Raw genomic sequence first — 16,364 nt, forward strand, 5'->3', positions numbered from 1 at the left:
TAGAAACTTTACAGGACAAGGCCTTCTTCTATTGGTTCCCAGACATCAGTGATGCTGATAGAACTGATATTGGTTACTGAGTTAGTAATGAACAAAAGATGGTCGGCATCGGCAAAATATATCATCCGATCTCAAGATCCTCGACAGCCTAAAAAAGAGAACAAATGATTCAGTTTTTTAATTAAAAAAAGAATGACTCGATGAAAATAAATATAAAACACTATTACAATACCTTTTAATCGTCGTATCTACGTTCACTCGTTTTCATGAAACGACGAACCACGACCTCGTTGGTAACTTTCCTCATCTCTTCTTTCTCCACATAACAAATAAGGCTATGACTCAAGTATTCATCACCGATGCGATTGCGCAAAAAGTTTTCACAATCTTCATAGCTGAAAAACACCTCTCAACTGTAGCAGCAGCGACAGGCAATACTAGTACAAGCTTCAAAAGTTGATAAACCAAGTGATAACAAAGATACTTCCTTGTCTCTACCATTTTTTGAGAAAGTTCAACAATAGTTTGTATGTTGGAGAATCTGTCATCTTCTCATACATCAACGATGTAGAGGCAAAGTTGATGGCTAAGATCCCTCAAATCCCCAAAATTAAAATCATTAGGATACAATTTTGCTAGGCTCATCAAATTCTCTACATTAAAATCATAAAATGAGTCTCTTGGATTGAAAGCGGCCGAGCAAACAAGCAATTGAGAGCTAGTCTCATTGAAGCGGCTGTCAAGCTCTTGAAGTATCCAGTCAAGAACATCATTAAAGCAATCCACTTCATAGTGATGCTTATTTGTAATGCCAGATTTTTTCCTACACTTCTTGGGATCAATATATGCATCTTCCATTTCCAACTTGATAATATCATGCTTGTCACAGAAGTCAAATGCATCATCTAATACTTTTTCCCACCCATTTCTTCTAAGTTCATCCAAATGGCATCTAGTTGATCTCACACATTTAATGGCATTCACAATGTCTTGGTCTTTCCGTTGCAATGCTAGTGATAAGGTGTTTGTGATTGTTAATATAGTCAACATGAGATGCAAATAAAAGACAAAATCAAAAGATTGGAAGTACTCTAGAAGATTCGATGCTTGATCTCTATGTTTCCAATCCTTATCATCTTTTTCCATAATTTCCAGCACTTTGACTATTGTAGAAAACATGTCAACTAAACTTTTGAGAGTTTTAAAATGGGAAATCCAACGAGTATCTCCGGGTCTTTGAAGACATTGTTCTTGATTTAATCCTATCCCAGTTTCAAGTTGCCCACATCCTAAGGCCTTACTCACATGTTCATGATTGATATCTCTAATCAAGTCTCTTCTCTTGGATGACCTACCCACAACAGTCAACAAGTCAGAAATCCTAGTAAAGAAATCGCTAATACCTTTATGCTTTCTCACAATGGCCACAAGGACTAATTGGAGCTGGTGAGCAAAACAATGAACATAATAAGCTGTAGGACTTTCTCTCATGATCAATGATTGCAATCCATTGAACTCGCCTCTTATATTGCTAGCACCATCATAGCCTTGGCCCCTAACTTGCTTTAAGCTTAGCTTAAGCTCTGCAAATAAAGCATCAATGGAAGACTTGAGGTAGGCAGAAGTTGTTTCTCTCACATGAACAAGACCAACAAATCTCTCTTTCCCAACTCCAAGCCCCTCGCGGCTCGCTCCCGACGCCCGATTGGCCGACTCCGTCGCCCACTCGCCCTAGGCCCCAGCCGCCGCAGTGCCTCCACGAGCCCACCGGCGACCTGTGCTCCTGCTCGGCTGCTCCGCGCCTCCGTCGGTCGTCGACTCGCCGCGTGAGGCGTGACTGCGTGAGTGCCGAGTGCTGCTCTGCCGACCATCGACCCGTGCTCCTGTAGGCTGCAGTCCTGCTCTGCTGTTCGGGTAGCTCGGCTGCTCGCCTAGTCGCCTGCTCCGCACAACCACGCCTCCGCCGGCCGTCGTGTCTGCTCCCAGGTCCCGTGTCTACTTCGGCCGTCGTGTCTGCTCCCAGCTCCTGTGTCTACTTCGGCCGTCGTGTCTTCCCGAGATGCTCTGAGTTTGCCCGAACAGCGGAGTGGCAATATTTGAGAGCCTGAGAGGTTTGACCGTGATTGTAGTGGTAAGATTGATGCATCAGAACTGCGTGATGCTCTTCTCAGTCTGGGATATTCTGTTTCTCCAACCGTGCTAGACCTGCTTATTCAGATCAAATGGCTGTTGTTTCTTAGAATTTCTACACAAAATTTGGCGAAGCGTTTGTCCTCATTTTTAACAATTCGTAACTCGCTGATATCTGCCTATGCCATTGACCATAATTGGTGAAACAAGTTGTTCTATATTTTGAAACAAAAACTTTTCTTAACTTGTGATAGATCGAACTAGAAACTGGTTTGTTCATCAACTGGCCTCCTAAGTTTCAGCCATGTTTTCTGATGCAAGACTATTGTGACGGTTAATACTGATAAAAACTGAATATGTCCTATTTGCTTTCAGTTTGTCCAGTACCACAATTCTAACTGTGTTTTCTTTTTTACCTCGGCAGATGTTGCCTCACTGTTAAGGTAATGCCTCCAAATATGTTGGTCATTTAGGAGGTGCTTTGAGTAAAAATTTACTTTTGAAGGTATGCGTGTTTCAACTGATTACTGATATACAATCTGGTTATCTGGATCTTTGCTTTCGTTTTTCCTTCACTTGCTTTCAGTTCTCCAATGATACAACTCAGAGAGCTCTTTGACATTAGAAAACTGAACAGATTATATGTTACTTTACAAATTGAATTATCTCTTTACTTAACAAATACTGGTAGGGTTAAAATTGGGGATTTCTTGATATTTATGACAGTGTGCAAGTGTAATTGTGTAAGTAACTAATATTCAAATAATTTATAAAGGATATGTAATTTGATGGAAGAGTTTTATAAAAGGAAAGCACCAGAGCCCGATAGTGCCAACAATATAAGGAATTCATGTCCAGATGATATCAATTGGGAAGAGGAGATTAAATATGATCCAGGCTTGAGGAAATTAATTGATGATTACCATCCTAATCAAAGAGAGAGGGTGAGAAGAAAGTATTTGGAGAATGGGCCATCCCAACCTCGTACATGCAATTTTCCATTCTCACATATAGGAGAAAGCCCAAGAAGATTTATTCCGGAATGGTTCGATGAGTTTGGAAGTTGGCTTGAATACAGTGAATCCAAAGATAAGGCATATTGTTTTTGTTGCTTCTTGTTTAGAGATAAGAAGTATGCTGGATATGAAGCATTTGTTGTTAATGGTTGGAGTGGTTATCATAGGAAAGAAAGGCTAAAATTGCATGTAGGTGGTGTTGGTAGTTTACACAATAAAGCAATGATGAAATGCGATGATCTGTTACAAAAAAAAACAGCACATTGATGTTGCATTCCAAATTCAAAGTGAAGCTGGTAAGAAGGCCTATTTAATTCGGCTAAATGGGTCTATTGATGTTGCTAGGGTATTGTTAAAGCAAGGATTGCCTTTTCGGGGCCATGATGAATCGGATGAGTCCCACAATAAAGGGAACTTCAGGGAATTTCGTGATTACACAGCGGAGCAAAATCTTGCTTTACGCAAGGTAACAGGTAAAAATGCATCAGCTAACAGTCTTTTGGTAGCTCCTGAAATCCAAAGGGATATTGTTAAATGTTTTGCAAAGGAAGTGCTACATTCTATTCTAGAAGAAATCGGGCATGATGTTTTTTGCTTGCTAGTTGATGAGTCTAGAGATATTTCTTGCAAAGAACAAATGGCTGTGGTTTTGAGATATGTTGATAAATGTGGAATTATGAAAGAGAGATTTGTTGGTCTTGTTCATGTGAGAGAAACAACTTCTGCCTACCTCAAGTCTTCCATTGATGCTTTATTTGCAGAGCTTAAGCTAAGCTTAAAGCAAGTTAGGGGCCAAGGCTATGATGGTGCTAGCAATATGAGAGGCGAGTTTAATGGATTGCAATCATTGATCATGAGAGAAAGTCCTACAGCTTATTATGTTCATTGTTTTGCTCACCAGCTCCAATTAGTCCTTGTGGCCATTGTGAGAAAGCATAAATGTATTAGCGATTTCTTTACTAGGATTTCTGACTTGTTGACTGTTGTGGGTAGGTCATCCAAGAGAAGAGACTTGATTAGAGATATCAATCATGAACATGTGAGTAAGGCCTTAGGATGTGGGCAACTTGAAACTGGGATAGGATTAAATCAAGAACAATGTCTTCAAAGACCCGGAGATACTCGTTGGAGTTCCCATTTTAAAACTCTCAAAAGTTTAGTTGACATGTTTTCTACAATAGTCAAAGTGCTGGAAATTGTGGAAAAAGATGATAAGGATTGGAAACATAGAGATCAAGCATCGAATCTTCTAGAGTACTTCCAATCTTTTGATTTTGTCTTTTATTTGCATCTCATGTTGACTGTATTAACAATCACAAACACCTTATCACTAGCATTGCAACGGAAAGACCAAGACATTGTGAATGCCATTAAATGTGTGAGATCAACTAGATGCCATTTGGATGAACTTAGAAGAAATGGGTGGGAAAAAGTATTAGATGATGCATTTGACTTCTGTGACAAGCATGATATTATCAAGTTGAAAATGGAAGATGCATATATTGATCCCAAGAAGCGTAGGAAAAAATCTGGCATTACAAATAAGCATCACTATGAAGTGGATTGCTTTAATGATGTTCTTGACTGGATACTTCAAGAGCTTGACAGCCGCTTCAATGAGACTAGCTCTCAATTGCTTGTTTGCTCGGCCGCTTTCAATCCAAGAGACTCATTTTATGATTTTAATGTAGAGAATTTGATGAGCCTAGCAAAACTGTATCCTAATGATTTTAATTTTGGGGATTTGAGGGATCTTAGCCATCAACTTTGCCTCTACATCGTTGATGTACGAGAAGATGATAGATTCTCCAACATACAAACTATTGTTGAACTTTCTCAAAAAATGGTAGAGACAAGGAAGTATCTTTGTTATCACTTGGTTTATCAACTTTTGAAGCTTGTACTAGTATTGCCTGTCGCTGCTGCTACAATTGAGAGGTGTTTTCAGCTATGAAGATTGTGAAAACTTATTTGCGCAATCGCATCGGTGATGAATACTTGAGTCATAGCCTTATTTGTTATGTGGAGAAAGAAGAGATGAGGAAAGTTACCAACGAGGTCGTGGTTCGTCGTTTCATGAAAATGAGTGAACGTAGATACGACGATTAAAAGGTATTGTAATAGTGTATTATATTTATTTTCATCGAGTCATTCTTTTTTTAATTAAAAAACTGAATCATTTGTTCTCTTTTTTAGGCTGTCGAGGATCTTGAGGTCGGATGATATATTTTGCCGATGCCGACCATCTTTTGTTCATTACTATACTAACTCAGTAACCAATATCAGTTCTATCAGCATCACTGATGTCTGGGAACCAATAGAAGAAGGCCTTGTCCGGTAAAGTTTCTACTTATTCTACCATTTTCTTTTCGTATATGCTATTCGGTTGCATTGGAAATTCTAACTTATTTTGTTGCTCACCCATTTTCAGATTGGAGATGACTAGGCATGTTTCGATGATTTCAATTACTTTGTCTCCCAAAGAGCTGGACAAGAACACTCCTGGGTGAGTCACATGTGTGTCTCTGTTAATTGTTTAGGATTATTGTTGTCAGACATAAGTTACATTTGTAAGATAAAGAGATGTCCTTCTGCATGATTCAGGTTTGGAATATTAATTCATTTTTATATAGGTACCAAGCTCCAGACTATATTCAACAGCCCAGGCAACAGCAGCACCTCCAGCAGGCGCTACCACTGCAGCTCTAACCTCGCCGACCACCAGGCCAATACCAGCAGCTTGATTATGAAGGTACAACAGTAAAAGTTTTCAATGATATTAGTATTTCTGTTGTTCTAGCATCTGATAATCGTTACTTTGTTAGACTCCTATACACAGAGTTAATGATGTTGGTATTTCTGTTGTTCTAGCATCCGACAATTTTTGCTTGAAATGATACATATCGATGTAGTTGTGCTAAAATCTTGCACCCCCTCCGTTTTGCTCTAGCTTCGCTCCTGCTTCGTCGGCGACTCCGCGGCGCGCAACCAGGCGGAGGCCCTCGTGTGCTTCCTCTCTACGGTGTCGCGGCCGGAGACGGTGCACCAGTACGACGACCACGTCGGGAAGAAGTTCTGGCGGTGGTCCTTTCCGGCGCCGCACGACGTCGTCGTCTTGACGTACTGGTCGCCGTTTCTCGTGCGGGCTGGGGGCAGGTCTGAGGACTTCGTCCTGGCGCAAGACATCCTCTTCCTCGACGAGCTCAACGAGCCGTGGACGGCCGAAGCCGACGCCATGGACGTCATGGTAATCTCGGCGGGGCACTGGTTCGACCGCCCGGCCATCTACCTCGACAACGGCCTGGTCGCCGGGGTGCAAAACCGGCCGGACGTGAACCGCACCCAAATGAGCTTCCTGGGCGTGTACCACGAGGTGTTGCGCAGGACGCTCGAGTTCGTGAACGCGAACTCGACCACCGACAAGCTAGTGGTGGTGTCGACCATCGCGCCGGCGCACTTCGACAGGAGGTACAGCTGGAACCACCGCGACGCGTGCTCGCGCACGGCACTGTACGAGGAAGGCGAGACGCAGGTGGGGTCCACGGACGCCGAGCTGAGAAAGGCCGTCCTGGAGGAGGTGGCTGCCGCCGTGGTGAGGTGGCGGCGGTCGGAGCTGCGGTTCGAGGTCCTTGACGTGACGAGGCTGGTGGCGATGCGGCCCGACGTGCACCCTGGGCCGCACCTCTTCCGGGACGCATACCGCGATTGGCCATTGCCGGAGACGGTGGCAAACGACTGCCTGCACTGGTGCTCCCCCGGGCCGATCGACACATTCAACGACATACTGGCGTGGATCGTGGAGGTCAAGTCTAGCGTTGACGACTATAATGTTCCCGTCGACCGAGATGGCCGGCGAGATCAGGTACAAGGTGAGGGAGAGGGAGACATCAAAAAGAAGGTGCGGGAAGAAAGCATTCTATTGTTAGAGAACAGTGTTCAAGTCTGAGTTGCCTTCTCACATAACATCACTGCGCTTCCTGGGCTGGACAAAAAGCTCGCAGCTCACGAGCTAGCTTAGACTTGTGAAGGCTCAGCTCGGCTCGGCTCGTTGCCCAAACGAGTCGAGCCCGAGCCACACTGCTAGCTTGTTTCAGCAATCGAGCCGAGCCGAATCAGCTCGCACGACCTACACTAATGCTTGATCAGTCCGATCACAACACACATGGTCTACCATCCGCATGATCCATGCATGAGTACACGGACTAGCAATCACCTTGAGGCTTGAGTCTTGCCTTTTTTTTAATGCCACCGAGATCACTCACTGCATGATCCATGCATGCATGCATGCACGTTTTTCCTTTGTTTATTCGGCAGCCACATGCATGTGACAATCGCCACCAACCATGCAAAACCGCATGCATGCATGCAAAATCAGCCCGACTTACATGCTTCTGGCACCCAGTTTTGGTAGGTTCGTGAGCCGGCTCGAGTCAGCAACCGAGCCGAACCGAGCTGGCATTTTAGCTCGGTTCACAAATTGAGCCGAGCCGAGTCGAGCCTACAGTTCACCGAGCTTCTACAAACCGAGCCGAGCCGAGCTCGGCTCGGCTCGGCTCGTTTCCAGCCTTACGCGCTTATAAGCCTTCCAGGTGCACGGCCATAGGTTGACTCACGCACGCGACATAGCCCAAACGCCTCCAACATTTCAACTAGAACGATGACATGGCATGAGTCAGTAGAAACGGAAGACAAATCAGTGCTGACCTGAGTTTGTGGGGGCACATGAGCCTTCAACTGTGACACATGAATAATTGGGTGGATCTGGCCATGTACCGGAATATCCAATTTGTATGCCACATGCCTAATGAGTTGAAGAACAACATAGGGCCCATAAAACCTGAAGGACAACTTCAAATTGCTTCGGGACACCACAAAACTACAAATGGGATTGAAGCTTCAAGTAAACCAAATCACCCTCCCTGAATTCATGCTCAGAACAGTTGTTGTCAACGTAGTGTTTCATCCGTTGCTAAGTGCGAAGCAATTACTATTGAATGAGCCTATTCAAGGGATTCCGTTCCTTCAGCCAAGTTTCCAAATCAGGGACAGTGCAATCTTGAGGATTAGTAATACCAAAGTGGCAAGGAGGATGCCCACAGAGGACTTCAAAAGGTGTATGCCCCAATGCCAAATTGTACGTCGTATTATACCAAAACTCGACTAGAGGAAGCCATTTACTCTAATGTCTCGAGCAGGAATGTACTGTGCATCACAGAAAAGCTTCAAGGCATTGATTGAGTTGCTCGGTTTGACCATCGGTTTGTGGATGATAAGATGAACTCATCAAAAATTGGGTATCTGTCAGCTTGAATAACTCTTGCCATAAGTTGCTGGTGAACACTCGGTCACGATCGGAGATAATGGCGCAAGGCAAACCGTGAAGTTTATATATGTTGTTCAAAAACAGCTGAGCAATTTGCATAGCAGTGTAAGGGTGTGATAAAGGGATAAAGTGGTTGTACTTAGTGAACTTGTCAATAACCACTGGGATAACATCAAAGGAGTTGGATTTGGGTAGCCCTTCGATGAAGTCTAAACTGACAGTGGTCCAAGCCTGGGATGGCACTGGAAGAGGTTCCAAAAGACCTGGTGATTTGACATGTTCATGTTTCGCCTACTGGCAAACCGAGAGATTGGACATATTTTTGGATCGTCTCTTTCATCTTGGGCCAAGCAAAAAGTGACTTAACTCGGAGATATGTGGCATGGAAGCTTGAGTTCCCCCCAATTCCAGTGCTATGTAGAGCTTGAAGAATATGTTGATGGGCCAAATTGTTGTTGCCAATCCATACCCTGCCTTTGTATCAAATAACGCCATCGAGTAGAGAGAAACCCCTAGCATTAGTAGTAGACAAACTCAATTCGGTAAGCAGCTTTTGGCAATCAGCATCATCTACATAGCCGACGATCAATTTCTCAATCCGGGGGGGGGGGGGTACAAGTAGACATAACTGCTACTTAATCATGAGATGGGTGATGATATAAAGCATCAGCCGCATCATTCAGACTTCCTTGTTTATACTGAATAGTGAAGTGCAAATCCATGAGTTTGAGTACGGATTTCCGTTGCAGATGAGAAGTAGCACGCTACTTAGTGAGAAAAAGAAGGTTGCGGTGGTCAGTCTTTATAATAAATTCCTGCACATGCAAATAAGGGCACCATTTGTCCACAGCCATGAGCACAGCGAGGCATTCCTTCTCATAAGTAGACATTGCTCGATTTGTGTCACAAAGAGCTTGACTGAGAAATGAAATAGAATGACCTTCTTGCATAAACACCATACCAATGCCGAAATCTTTGGTGTCGGTTTCAACAATGAATGTTTTGGTGAAGTCAGGAACTGCCAATACAGGAGCTTGAACCAAGGATTGCTTCAGCAACTGGAATGCCTGGTCAAAATTGGATGTCCACTAAAAAGGAACACCCTTCTTTAGCATCTGTGTGAGAGGTTTGCTGCTCATACCGTAGTGTCAGATAAAACGTCTGTAATAACCAGTGAGGCCCAACAAGCTACGAAGCTATTTGATGGATGATGGAGTTGGCCAATTGGCCATAGTAGAAACTTTGGAAGATTCAGTAGCTCTGCCTCTGGCAGAGATATGATGACCCAAATATTCAATAGAGGTATGTGTAAAGGCACATTTGGAGGGCTTAATCAAGAATTTGTGCTCTCTGAGAATGGAAAAGACCTGATGTAGGTGATCCTAGTGCTCGGACAAGGATTTACTATAGACCAAAATGTCATCCATAAACACTAAAATAAAGCGACAAAATATATTAGCAAAGATGTTATGCATTGTACCTTGAAATGTGGCCGGCGCGTTTGTGAGTCCAAAGGGCATAACCAAGAATTCATATGTGTGTAAAATGCTGTTTTGAATTCATCACCTTCTACTACACGAATTTGATGAAACCCAGGGCGGCAGTCCAGCTTTGTAACTACTACTGCACCGGCCAACTCATCAAGCAATTTGTCTACCACTAGCATGGGGTGTTTGTTCTTCACTGTAATCGCATTGAGATGACGGTAATCAACACATAATCACCACAAACCGTCCTTCTTTTTAACCAAAAGCATCAAAGAAGCAATAGGTGAAATACTGAGTCTAATAACACCCTAACACAACATATAGTCGAGCAGTTTTAATGTTTCGGATTTCTGTTGCGGAGCATACCTGTAGGGACGCATATTCACGGGTTGGGCACCAGGAAGAAGAGTGATTTGATGATCAAATTGGCTGAGTGGAGGTAACTCTGTCGGTTCATGGAAGAGATCAGCACACTCAATTAGTAATGACTGTAGCTCGACCGGCCAGACGTCACTGCCCGCATCAGAAACCACATTCAAAGAATTGACTAGCACAACTGTCACACACTGCGATAGCACGCAATGCTTGAATAAACCATTCAATTTCTTTGTAGTGATCTCATAACACTGAGGGATTGATTTGAGAACTCCTTGAAGAAGAATGCACCGACCCTTATGTGTGAAACACATCTGTTTCTGTCTCCAATGGATCCACATAGGACTATGCTCTTCCAAACCAATCGGCGCCAAGAATGAGGCCATAGTATTTGAGAGGAAGTACCTTGACATCATGAGAAAATTTATGCCCCCGAATGAACCACTGTGAGAGAGGGACGAGGTGGGAGCATGTCATCAAACCACCATCTGCTGCTGAAAACTTCTCTGTAGCAATAGGCTGACAGACTAATTGTAGTTGGTTTACCAACTTCTCACTGACAAAAGGTACCAACACTTCTTGAATTAACAAGCACTAGAATAGCTTGTTTACCAATGAAGCCTTGAAATATGATCGTTTTGCGAGGTTGTTTCACCGGTTGAGCTTGCTCTTGCACTACAAACACAATTTTAGTGATGTCCTCCTCCTGTGCGAGTTCTAAATCAACAGACTCATTGGCAAGCTAAAAAACCTCCTGAACTTCTTCAATGACATGAAGAGGTACATGATTTTGACATTTGTGCGATTTACTCCACTTCTCACCACATGTGAAACACAAGCCTATGGATCGGCGATAAGCCTTAAGGGATTCTAGCTTCTCATCGACCGATCTGTCAGAACGCTTAACCTCGTCTTTGGGAGGTGGCAGCTTGCTCTTCTCACTGGTAGAGAATGCTCGGTTACCAGATCGAGATAACTCTTTGACATTGCTCTTCCTCCTTTGCAACTCTAATTCCTCCTGCAATAATGCCAAAGCAGAAGCAGTAGCGACATCTTTTGGACGATGCAGTATAATAACAGAACGGATTTTCTCTTTAAGACCCCCAGAAATCTCGTCACAAAATAGACATCATCGTAAGAGTTGTTGTACAAGAGGACATTATGAGATAATTTCTCAAAATTATTGTAATATTCAGCTACCAATCCCGTCTGGCGAAGGCTATCTAGCTGGTGCAAACTTAATTGGTACTGATCTTTGTCAAATCTCTCGCAAACCTTCTTACACAACTCCTCCAAATCCAACACTCTACCATGCAACTCCAAAGTTTGCAACCACGAAGCCGCAGCTCCAGTGAAATTCAGAGCCACGAACCTCGTCTTGAGAATTTCGCTCATCGAGAACACTCAAAATACATCTCACATTGATCACACCATAACCGAGGATTCATGCCATCAAATTTAGGAAACTCAAGCTTTGGCGACAGACCCGACCGCCCAGACACACCCCTCCAATCATCGTAATAACCGAGCAACTTGGGTTGAAAGTTTCCAGAGGCACCTGTGACCGGGGGAGGCCACAGGGTCTCAATGATCCCGGCGCCATCCTCCCGGTGCGATGAGTCGACGCGGTGCCCAGGATCGACGTAGGTGGGCGCGTCGCCCTCATCGAAGCCACTTCGGCAGTACTCGGGTGTGACACGGGTGCACGCGGCAGCGGCTCCAGAGTTCGGATCCGCGTTGCCTCCTCCTCGGTCTTCAGCAGCAACGTGCTCAACGATTCATCAGTCATTGATTGCCATGACTCGAATCCGCTGAGCTTATCCAAGGTCTGCTGCATCATCATCTTGAATCCTTGAAACTGCTTTGCCAAGCCATCCATGGTGGTTGCCATCTGCGCCTCCAGCTTTGACAGCTTTCGCAGCGGCGCCGGAGTGGCAGCGGGTAGCTCTGGTATCAATTACAATGTTCTCGTCGATCAAGATGGCAGCAAATATCATGTACGATGCGAGGGAGAGGGAGACAACAAGAAGAAGGCGTGGGAAGGAAGCATTTTGTTGTTAGAGAACGGTGTTCAAGTCTGAGTTGCCTTCTCTCATTATAGCACTGGGCTTATAAGCCTTCTAGGCGCACGGCCACAAGCAGACTCACGCACGCGACGCAACCCAAACGCCAACACACTGTCCTGAACCACCCGATCGCACATGCGCCAGAACACGCCTGTTGAGTCTCGATGCGCCCAACCAACAGGGATCCTGACAACGACACACGTTCAATGTTTTCTTTCCGTTTTGATGGTTTCTTATAAACTAGTAAAGTGATTCACGATAATAATGTGGCTAGTCTCGTTATAATATTTTACTAACCTTTAATTAATTATATTTTATATAAACTCTTTATTTAGGTATTTGATTTTTATAATAATTTAATGTTTTTCTAATATTATATTTGATAGGGTTTTTTCTTTTTCTATTGTGATCCCAACATCAATTACTATTTATTTTATTTTATTTGGACTCTTTATTTATATATTTTACTTCCTAAACCGTATAAAATCAAGCAACTACATTTTTATAATTTTTATATCCGAATTTAATTATTTATTAATCACATTTTTTTGGTTTAATCTAGACCATTAGTATTCATAACAATAAGTGTTCTATATCTTTTTCTTTTTAACATTGCGGCTCATTTTAACACTCAATAATAATATTATAGATTCTTGTAACAAAATTTTGTGTTCCTACTTCGCACACGTCCGTTTGGCTGCTGATCTGCCTTTTGTGATCTCCGTTGCTCCATGAACATGCTCAACATGTTTGTAAGTTTAGGCTTTGTCGTAAGCGTCATCTGATTGCAGTTGGGTACTTGGTGAGCTCTTTCGTCACACACCCAATTGATAAATCCACAGATCAGACCTTTGCCCATGAAGGCACGGAGTCAACAGAGCACAACCCAACCACACACGCCTGTCGTCTGTATGCATGCGTAGGCCAACCGACCTCAACCATCCAGTGTCCTCCCCTCGCAACCTTTTTCAGTGTATCACACTTCTCGTAATGCTATAGGTTCACAAGCTTTTCAATTGCCAGCTGATGGCCTCAAGGTTCAACGTGACCATCACACCTCAACATGGTACATAACTTCCGCGTACTTCTGCAGGCTCGGACAACAAATCGAGCCAAGTTTCTGCACTGAGATCCTAAGGAATCAGAAGCGTCAAGAAAGGCCTTACATAACAATCCAAGCAAGCAGTAACTGGAAACCAGTGGGAAATTTTCACAGGCATGTGCATGCATATGGCTTCGTTGAGATTCATGCTGATGAAGAAGTATAAGAAAAAACCATAGGATATGTGCAAAGAATATGAGTACCATGTGGTAGGTATAGATGGTGTGTGCACAAATACATACAGTTTTACATTTCCCAACTGTTCACTAGTAAGTGTGCAGTTTGGTGAGCTACTAGCCCGACTGCCACACCATCCTCCTCAGAATTCCGCTTACCAGAAGTGACCAAAAATTTTCCTGCAACAACTGAACAGCTGATGCAGCCGAAGTACAAACACACACGCATGCATCCTTCAAAAGCTGGCGTATGATAGTTGCGTTGGTATCCTCGAATTGATTCCTCAAAAATATTTGTTCCAACTTCTGAAGAACACCAGCATGGCGCCTCTTCCTACCTCTCCTTCCTCAAGCGGCACTGCTAGTGCGAGCCCCAGACTGCTGCTGCACAGCAACAGCAGCGAGTGGAACGTCGTGGTGCAGCGGAACATCAAGTCCTCGCTGCTGCTCCTGCTGGTGCTCTCCACCGTCTTTGTCTTCTCCGTCCTGCTGTATTCGTCGCACGGCTTCGGCGCGGCGGCGACCGGCGAAGCGATCACGCAGAGCCCGTTGATGACGGATCTTGACGTGAGCCGTTCTGTGCGCGGAGAGGAGCAAGCAGATGAACCGATTGTCTCTGCAGAGAATAATGTGACGGCAGAACAGAGCTCAGCTGCAGACATCTCCTTACCATCAGCGACCTCGTCACCAGCTCCGGCGGTTTCTACTACAAGCACGGCTGAGCAAACAGGTGATCAAAGTAAGTGAAATTCACAGTGCACTATTGATACTTCCAAGCTACACAAAATATTACATTATCTGTGACAGTAGCTCTACGATACATTTGTTCAAGTGTTGGATGACTGCATGCGTAGGTTCGGTAGGAATACAAGACGAGGAGAAATGCGACATGTCGATGGGGAAATGGGTGAGGGAGCAGAAGGGTCCAGTCTACACGAACCTGACGTGCCCGACGCTGCCGGACTTCAAGAACTGCCAGAAGTACGGCAAGGACCCCGGCCACCTCTTCTGGCGGTGGCAGCCCGATGGCTGCGACCTGCCGCGGTTCGTGCCGGAGCGGTTCCTAGACGTCGTCCGTGGCAAGCGGCTCGCCTTCATCGGCGACTCGCTGGCGCGCAACCAGATGGACTCCCTGCTCTGCCTCCTGTCTCAAGTACGTATCAGCACTTGTCAGTCAGCTGTCGTCAGCCAAGATCACGGTGAAGAACAGCTAGTTGATGTCCATGCAGGCCGAGACGCCAACACACGTGTATGCGGACGCGTTCGACAAGTTCCGGACATGGCACTTCCCCGCGCACAACTTCACGCTCATGGTGATGTGGACGGAGTTCTACGCGCACGCCGTGCCGGTCCTCGACGCCGACGGCAAGCCTACCGCCTCCTTCGACATCCACCTCGACAGGCTCAACACCAACTGGACCAGCCGCCTGCCCGGGCTGGACTACGCCGTCATCTCCGGAGGCAACTGGTTCTTCCGCGTCAACTACCTCTGGGAAGACGGCCGCCGCGTCGGCTGCGTCAACTGTCGCGAGGCCAACCTCACCGACTTCGGCATCGCCTACGCCGTCCGCCGCGTCATCAGGGCGGCCCTCGAGGCCATCTCTCAGTGCCAGGACTGCAAGAGCAGCCTCGTCACGTTCTTGCGGACCTACACGCCGGACCACTTCGAGCACGGCTCCTGGTTCAGCGGCGGCTACTGCAATAGGACACAGCCTTTGGAGGACGACGAGATCAGCTTGGAGAGCATCGGCTGGGAGCTCAGAAGGGTGCAGAGCGAGGAGGTGAGGAGGGCGGGGGAGACGACCGGGAGCAAGAGGTTCGGTGTGCTGGACGTGACGAAGGCCATGATGCTGCGCGCCGACGGCCACCCGGGCGGGCACTACGACAAGCGGTGGGTGAGGAACGCCAGCGACTGCTTGCACTGGTGCCTGCCCGGGCCGGTCGACATGTGGAACGACGTGCTGCTCCAGAGGCTCGCCGAGATCTCAACGGCACCGGTGGCGCGGTGATGCTGCCGCGTGACGGATTGACCAAGAATTTGGTACCAGTTACCAAATTCCTCAGAAAAAAAATGTATTTAGCAAGTTTTCTCGACCTTTGGAGGAACTTCTACATTGCAGTACGTCTACACACCAACATATGCATGGAACAAAACAAGACGAAATGTATACTCAAGGCAAAGGAAAACAAGGAAACCGGAGTAGCAAAACAAGAGTGAAACTTTATGAATGCTTTAAATTAGGAGGAAACAATTACTGCTTTATCAGCTGGTTCCAGTAAGGAAATCATTTTCACTGCTGGTTTATGGCATGCAGCATCACAATGAATACTACTCCATGTCTACATGTCACGAGATGAACATTAAAACAGAAACCCCCTTCAGCCGTCAGTGATAAGGCTCTTCACTGTCGGTCCACTGAGCCGACAGTGATAATCCACGATTATCACTGTCCGTTGCCCACTCCCGACTTCATATATTTAATGTAAATCAATAATAAAAGCACCTTCATTAATATATAGTAATGAACACATATTTTAAGTCATATGCATCGACAAACACACATATATACATAATAGTTCTCAGAGGACACCCCATGAAAAGTCAGTCGAGTTCAGCCAGTCCAGTATCCCTCTACCTCTACCTCTCCCCCGCAATGAGGATCGCGTCTCCGCACTGTCAACTGTTGGC

General features: G+C 45.2%; 2 protein-coding genes and 1 long non-coding RNA gene across 4 annotated transcripts; all 3 read left to right on the forward strand.

Moving 5' to 3' along the window:
- Positions 1–1,914: 1,914 nt before the first annotated feature.
- On the forward strand, positions 1,915–3,969 carry LOC133883620 (uncharacterized). Its single transcript, XR_009902924.1, has 3 exons — positions 1,915–2,131; positions 2,555–2,635; positions 3,492–3,969. It is a non-coding gene; the product is annotated as an uncharacterized LOC133883620 (long non-coding RNA).
- A 2,021-nt stretch (positions 3,970–5,990) lies between these two features.
- On the forward strand, positions 5,991–7,092 carry LOC133930204 (xyloglucan O-acetyltransferase 1-like). Its single transcript, XM_062376874.1, has 2 exons — positions 5,991–5,999; positions 6,097–7,092. Exons 1-2 carry the CDS (start codon positions 5,991–5,993, stop codon positions 7,090–7,092), a joined length of 1,005 nt encoding a protein of 334 aa, XP_062232858.1.
- Positions 7,093–13,863: 6,771 nt separating this feature from the next.
- On the forward strand, positions 13,864–15,954 carry LOC133931283 (xyloglucan O-acetyltransferase 3-like). 2 transcript variants are annotated; one of them, XM_062378137.1, is made up of 3 exons: positions 13,864–14,405; positions 14,530–14,828; positions 14,905–15,954. In XM_062378137.1, exons 1-3 carry the CDS (start codon positions 13,997–13,999, stop codon positions 15,682–15,684), a joined length of 1,488 nt encoding a protein of 495 aa, XP_062234121.1. In that variant the 5' UTR covers positions 13,864–13,996; the 3' UTR covers positions 15,685–15,954. The 2 variants fall into 2 exon arrangements, with proteins under 2 accessions (XP_062234121.1, XP_062234120.1); XM_062378136.1 differs by having other exon boundaries at positions 13,867–14,414.
- Positions 15,955–16,364: the final 410 nt, after the last annotated feature.

Source organism: Phragmites australis, chromosome 10 (assembly GCF_958298935.1).
Source record: "Phragmites australis chromosome 10, lpPhrAust1.1, whole genome shotgun sequence".
In the NCBI taxonomy this organism is placed as follows: Eukaryota; Viridiplantae; Streptophyta; class Magnoliopsida; order Poales; family Poaceae; genus Phragmites; species Phragmites australis.

Bases quoted from the DNA above. Each gene is read 5' to 3' on its own strand.
- LOC133931283 (XM_062378136.1), top strand. From the start codon at position 13,997: ATGGCGCCTCTTCCTACCTCTCCTTCCTCAAGCGGCACTGCTAGTGCG. The intron at 14,415-14,529 runs GTAAGTGAAATT...CTGCATGCGTAG, and splicing joins TGAGCAAACAGGTGATCAAA to GTTCGGTAGGAATACAAGAC. The intron at 14,829-14,904 runs GTACGTATCAGC...ATGTCCATGCAG, and splicing joins TGCTCTGCCTCCTGTCTCAA to GCCGAGACGCCAACACACGT.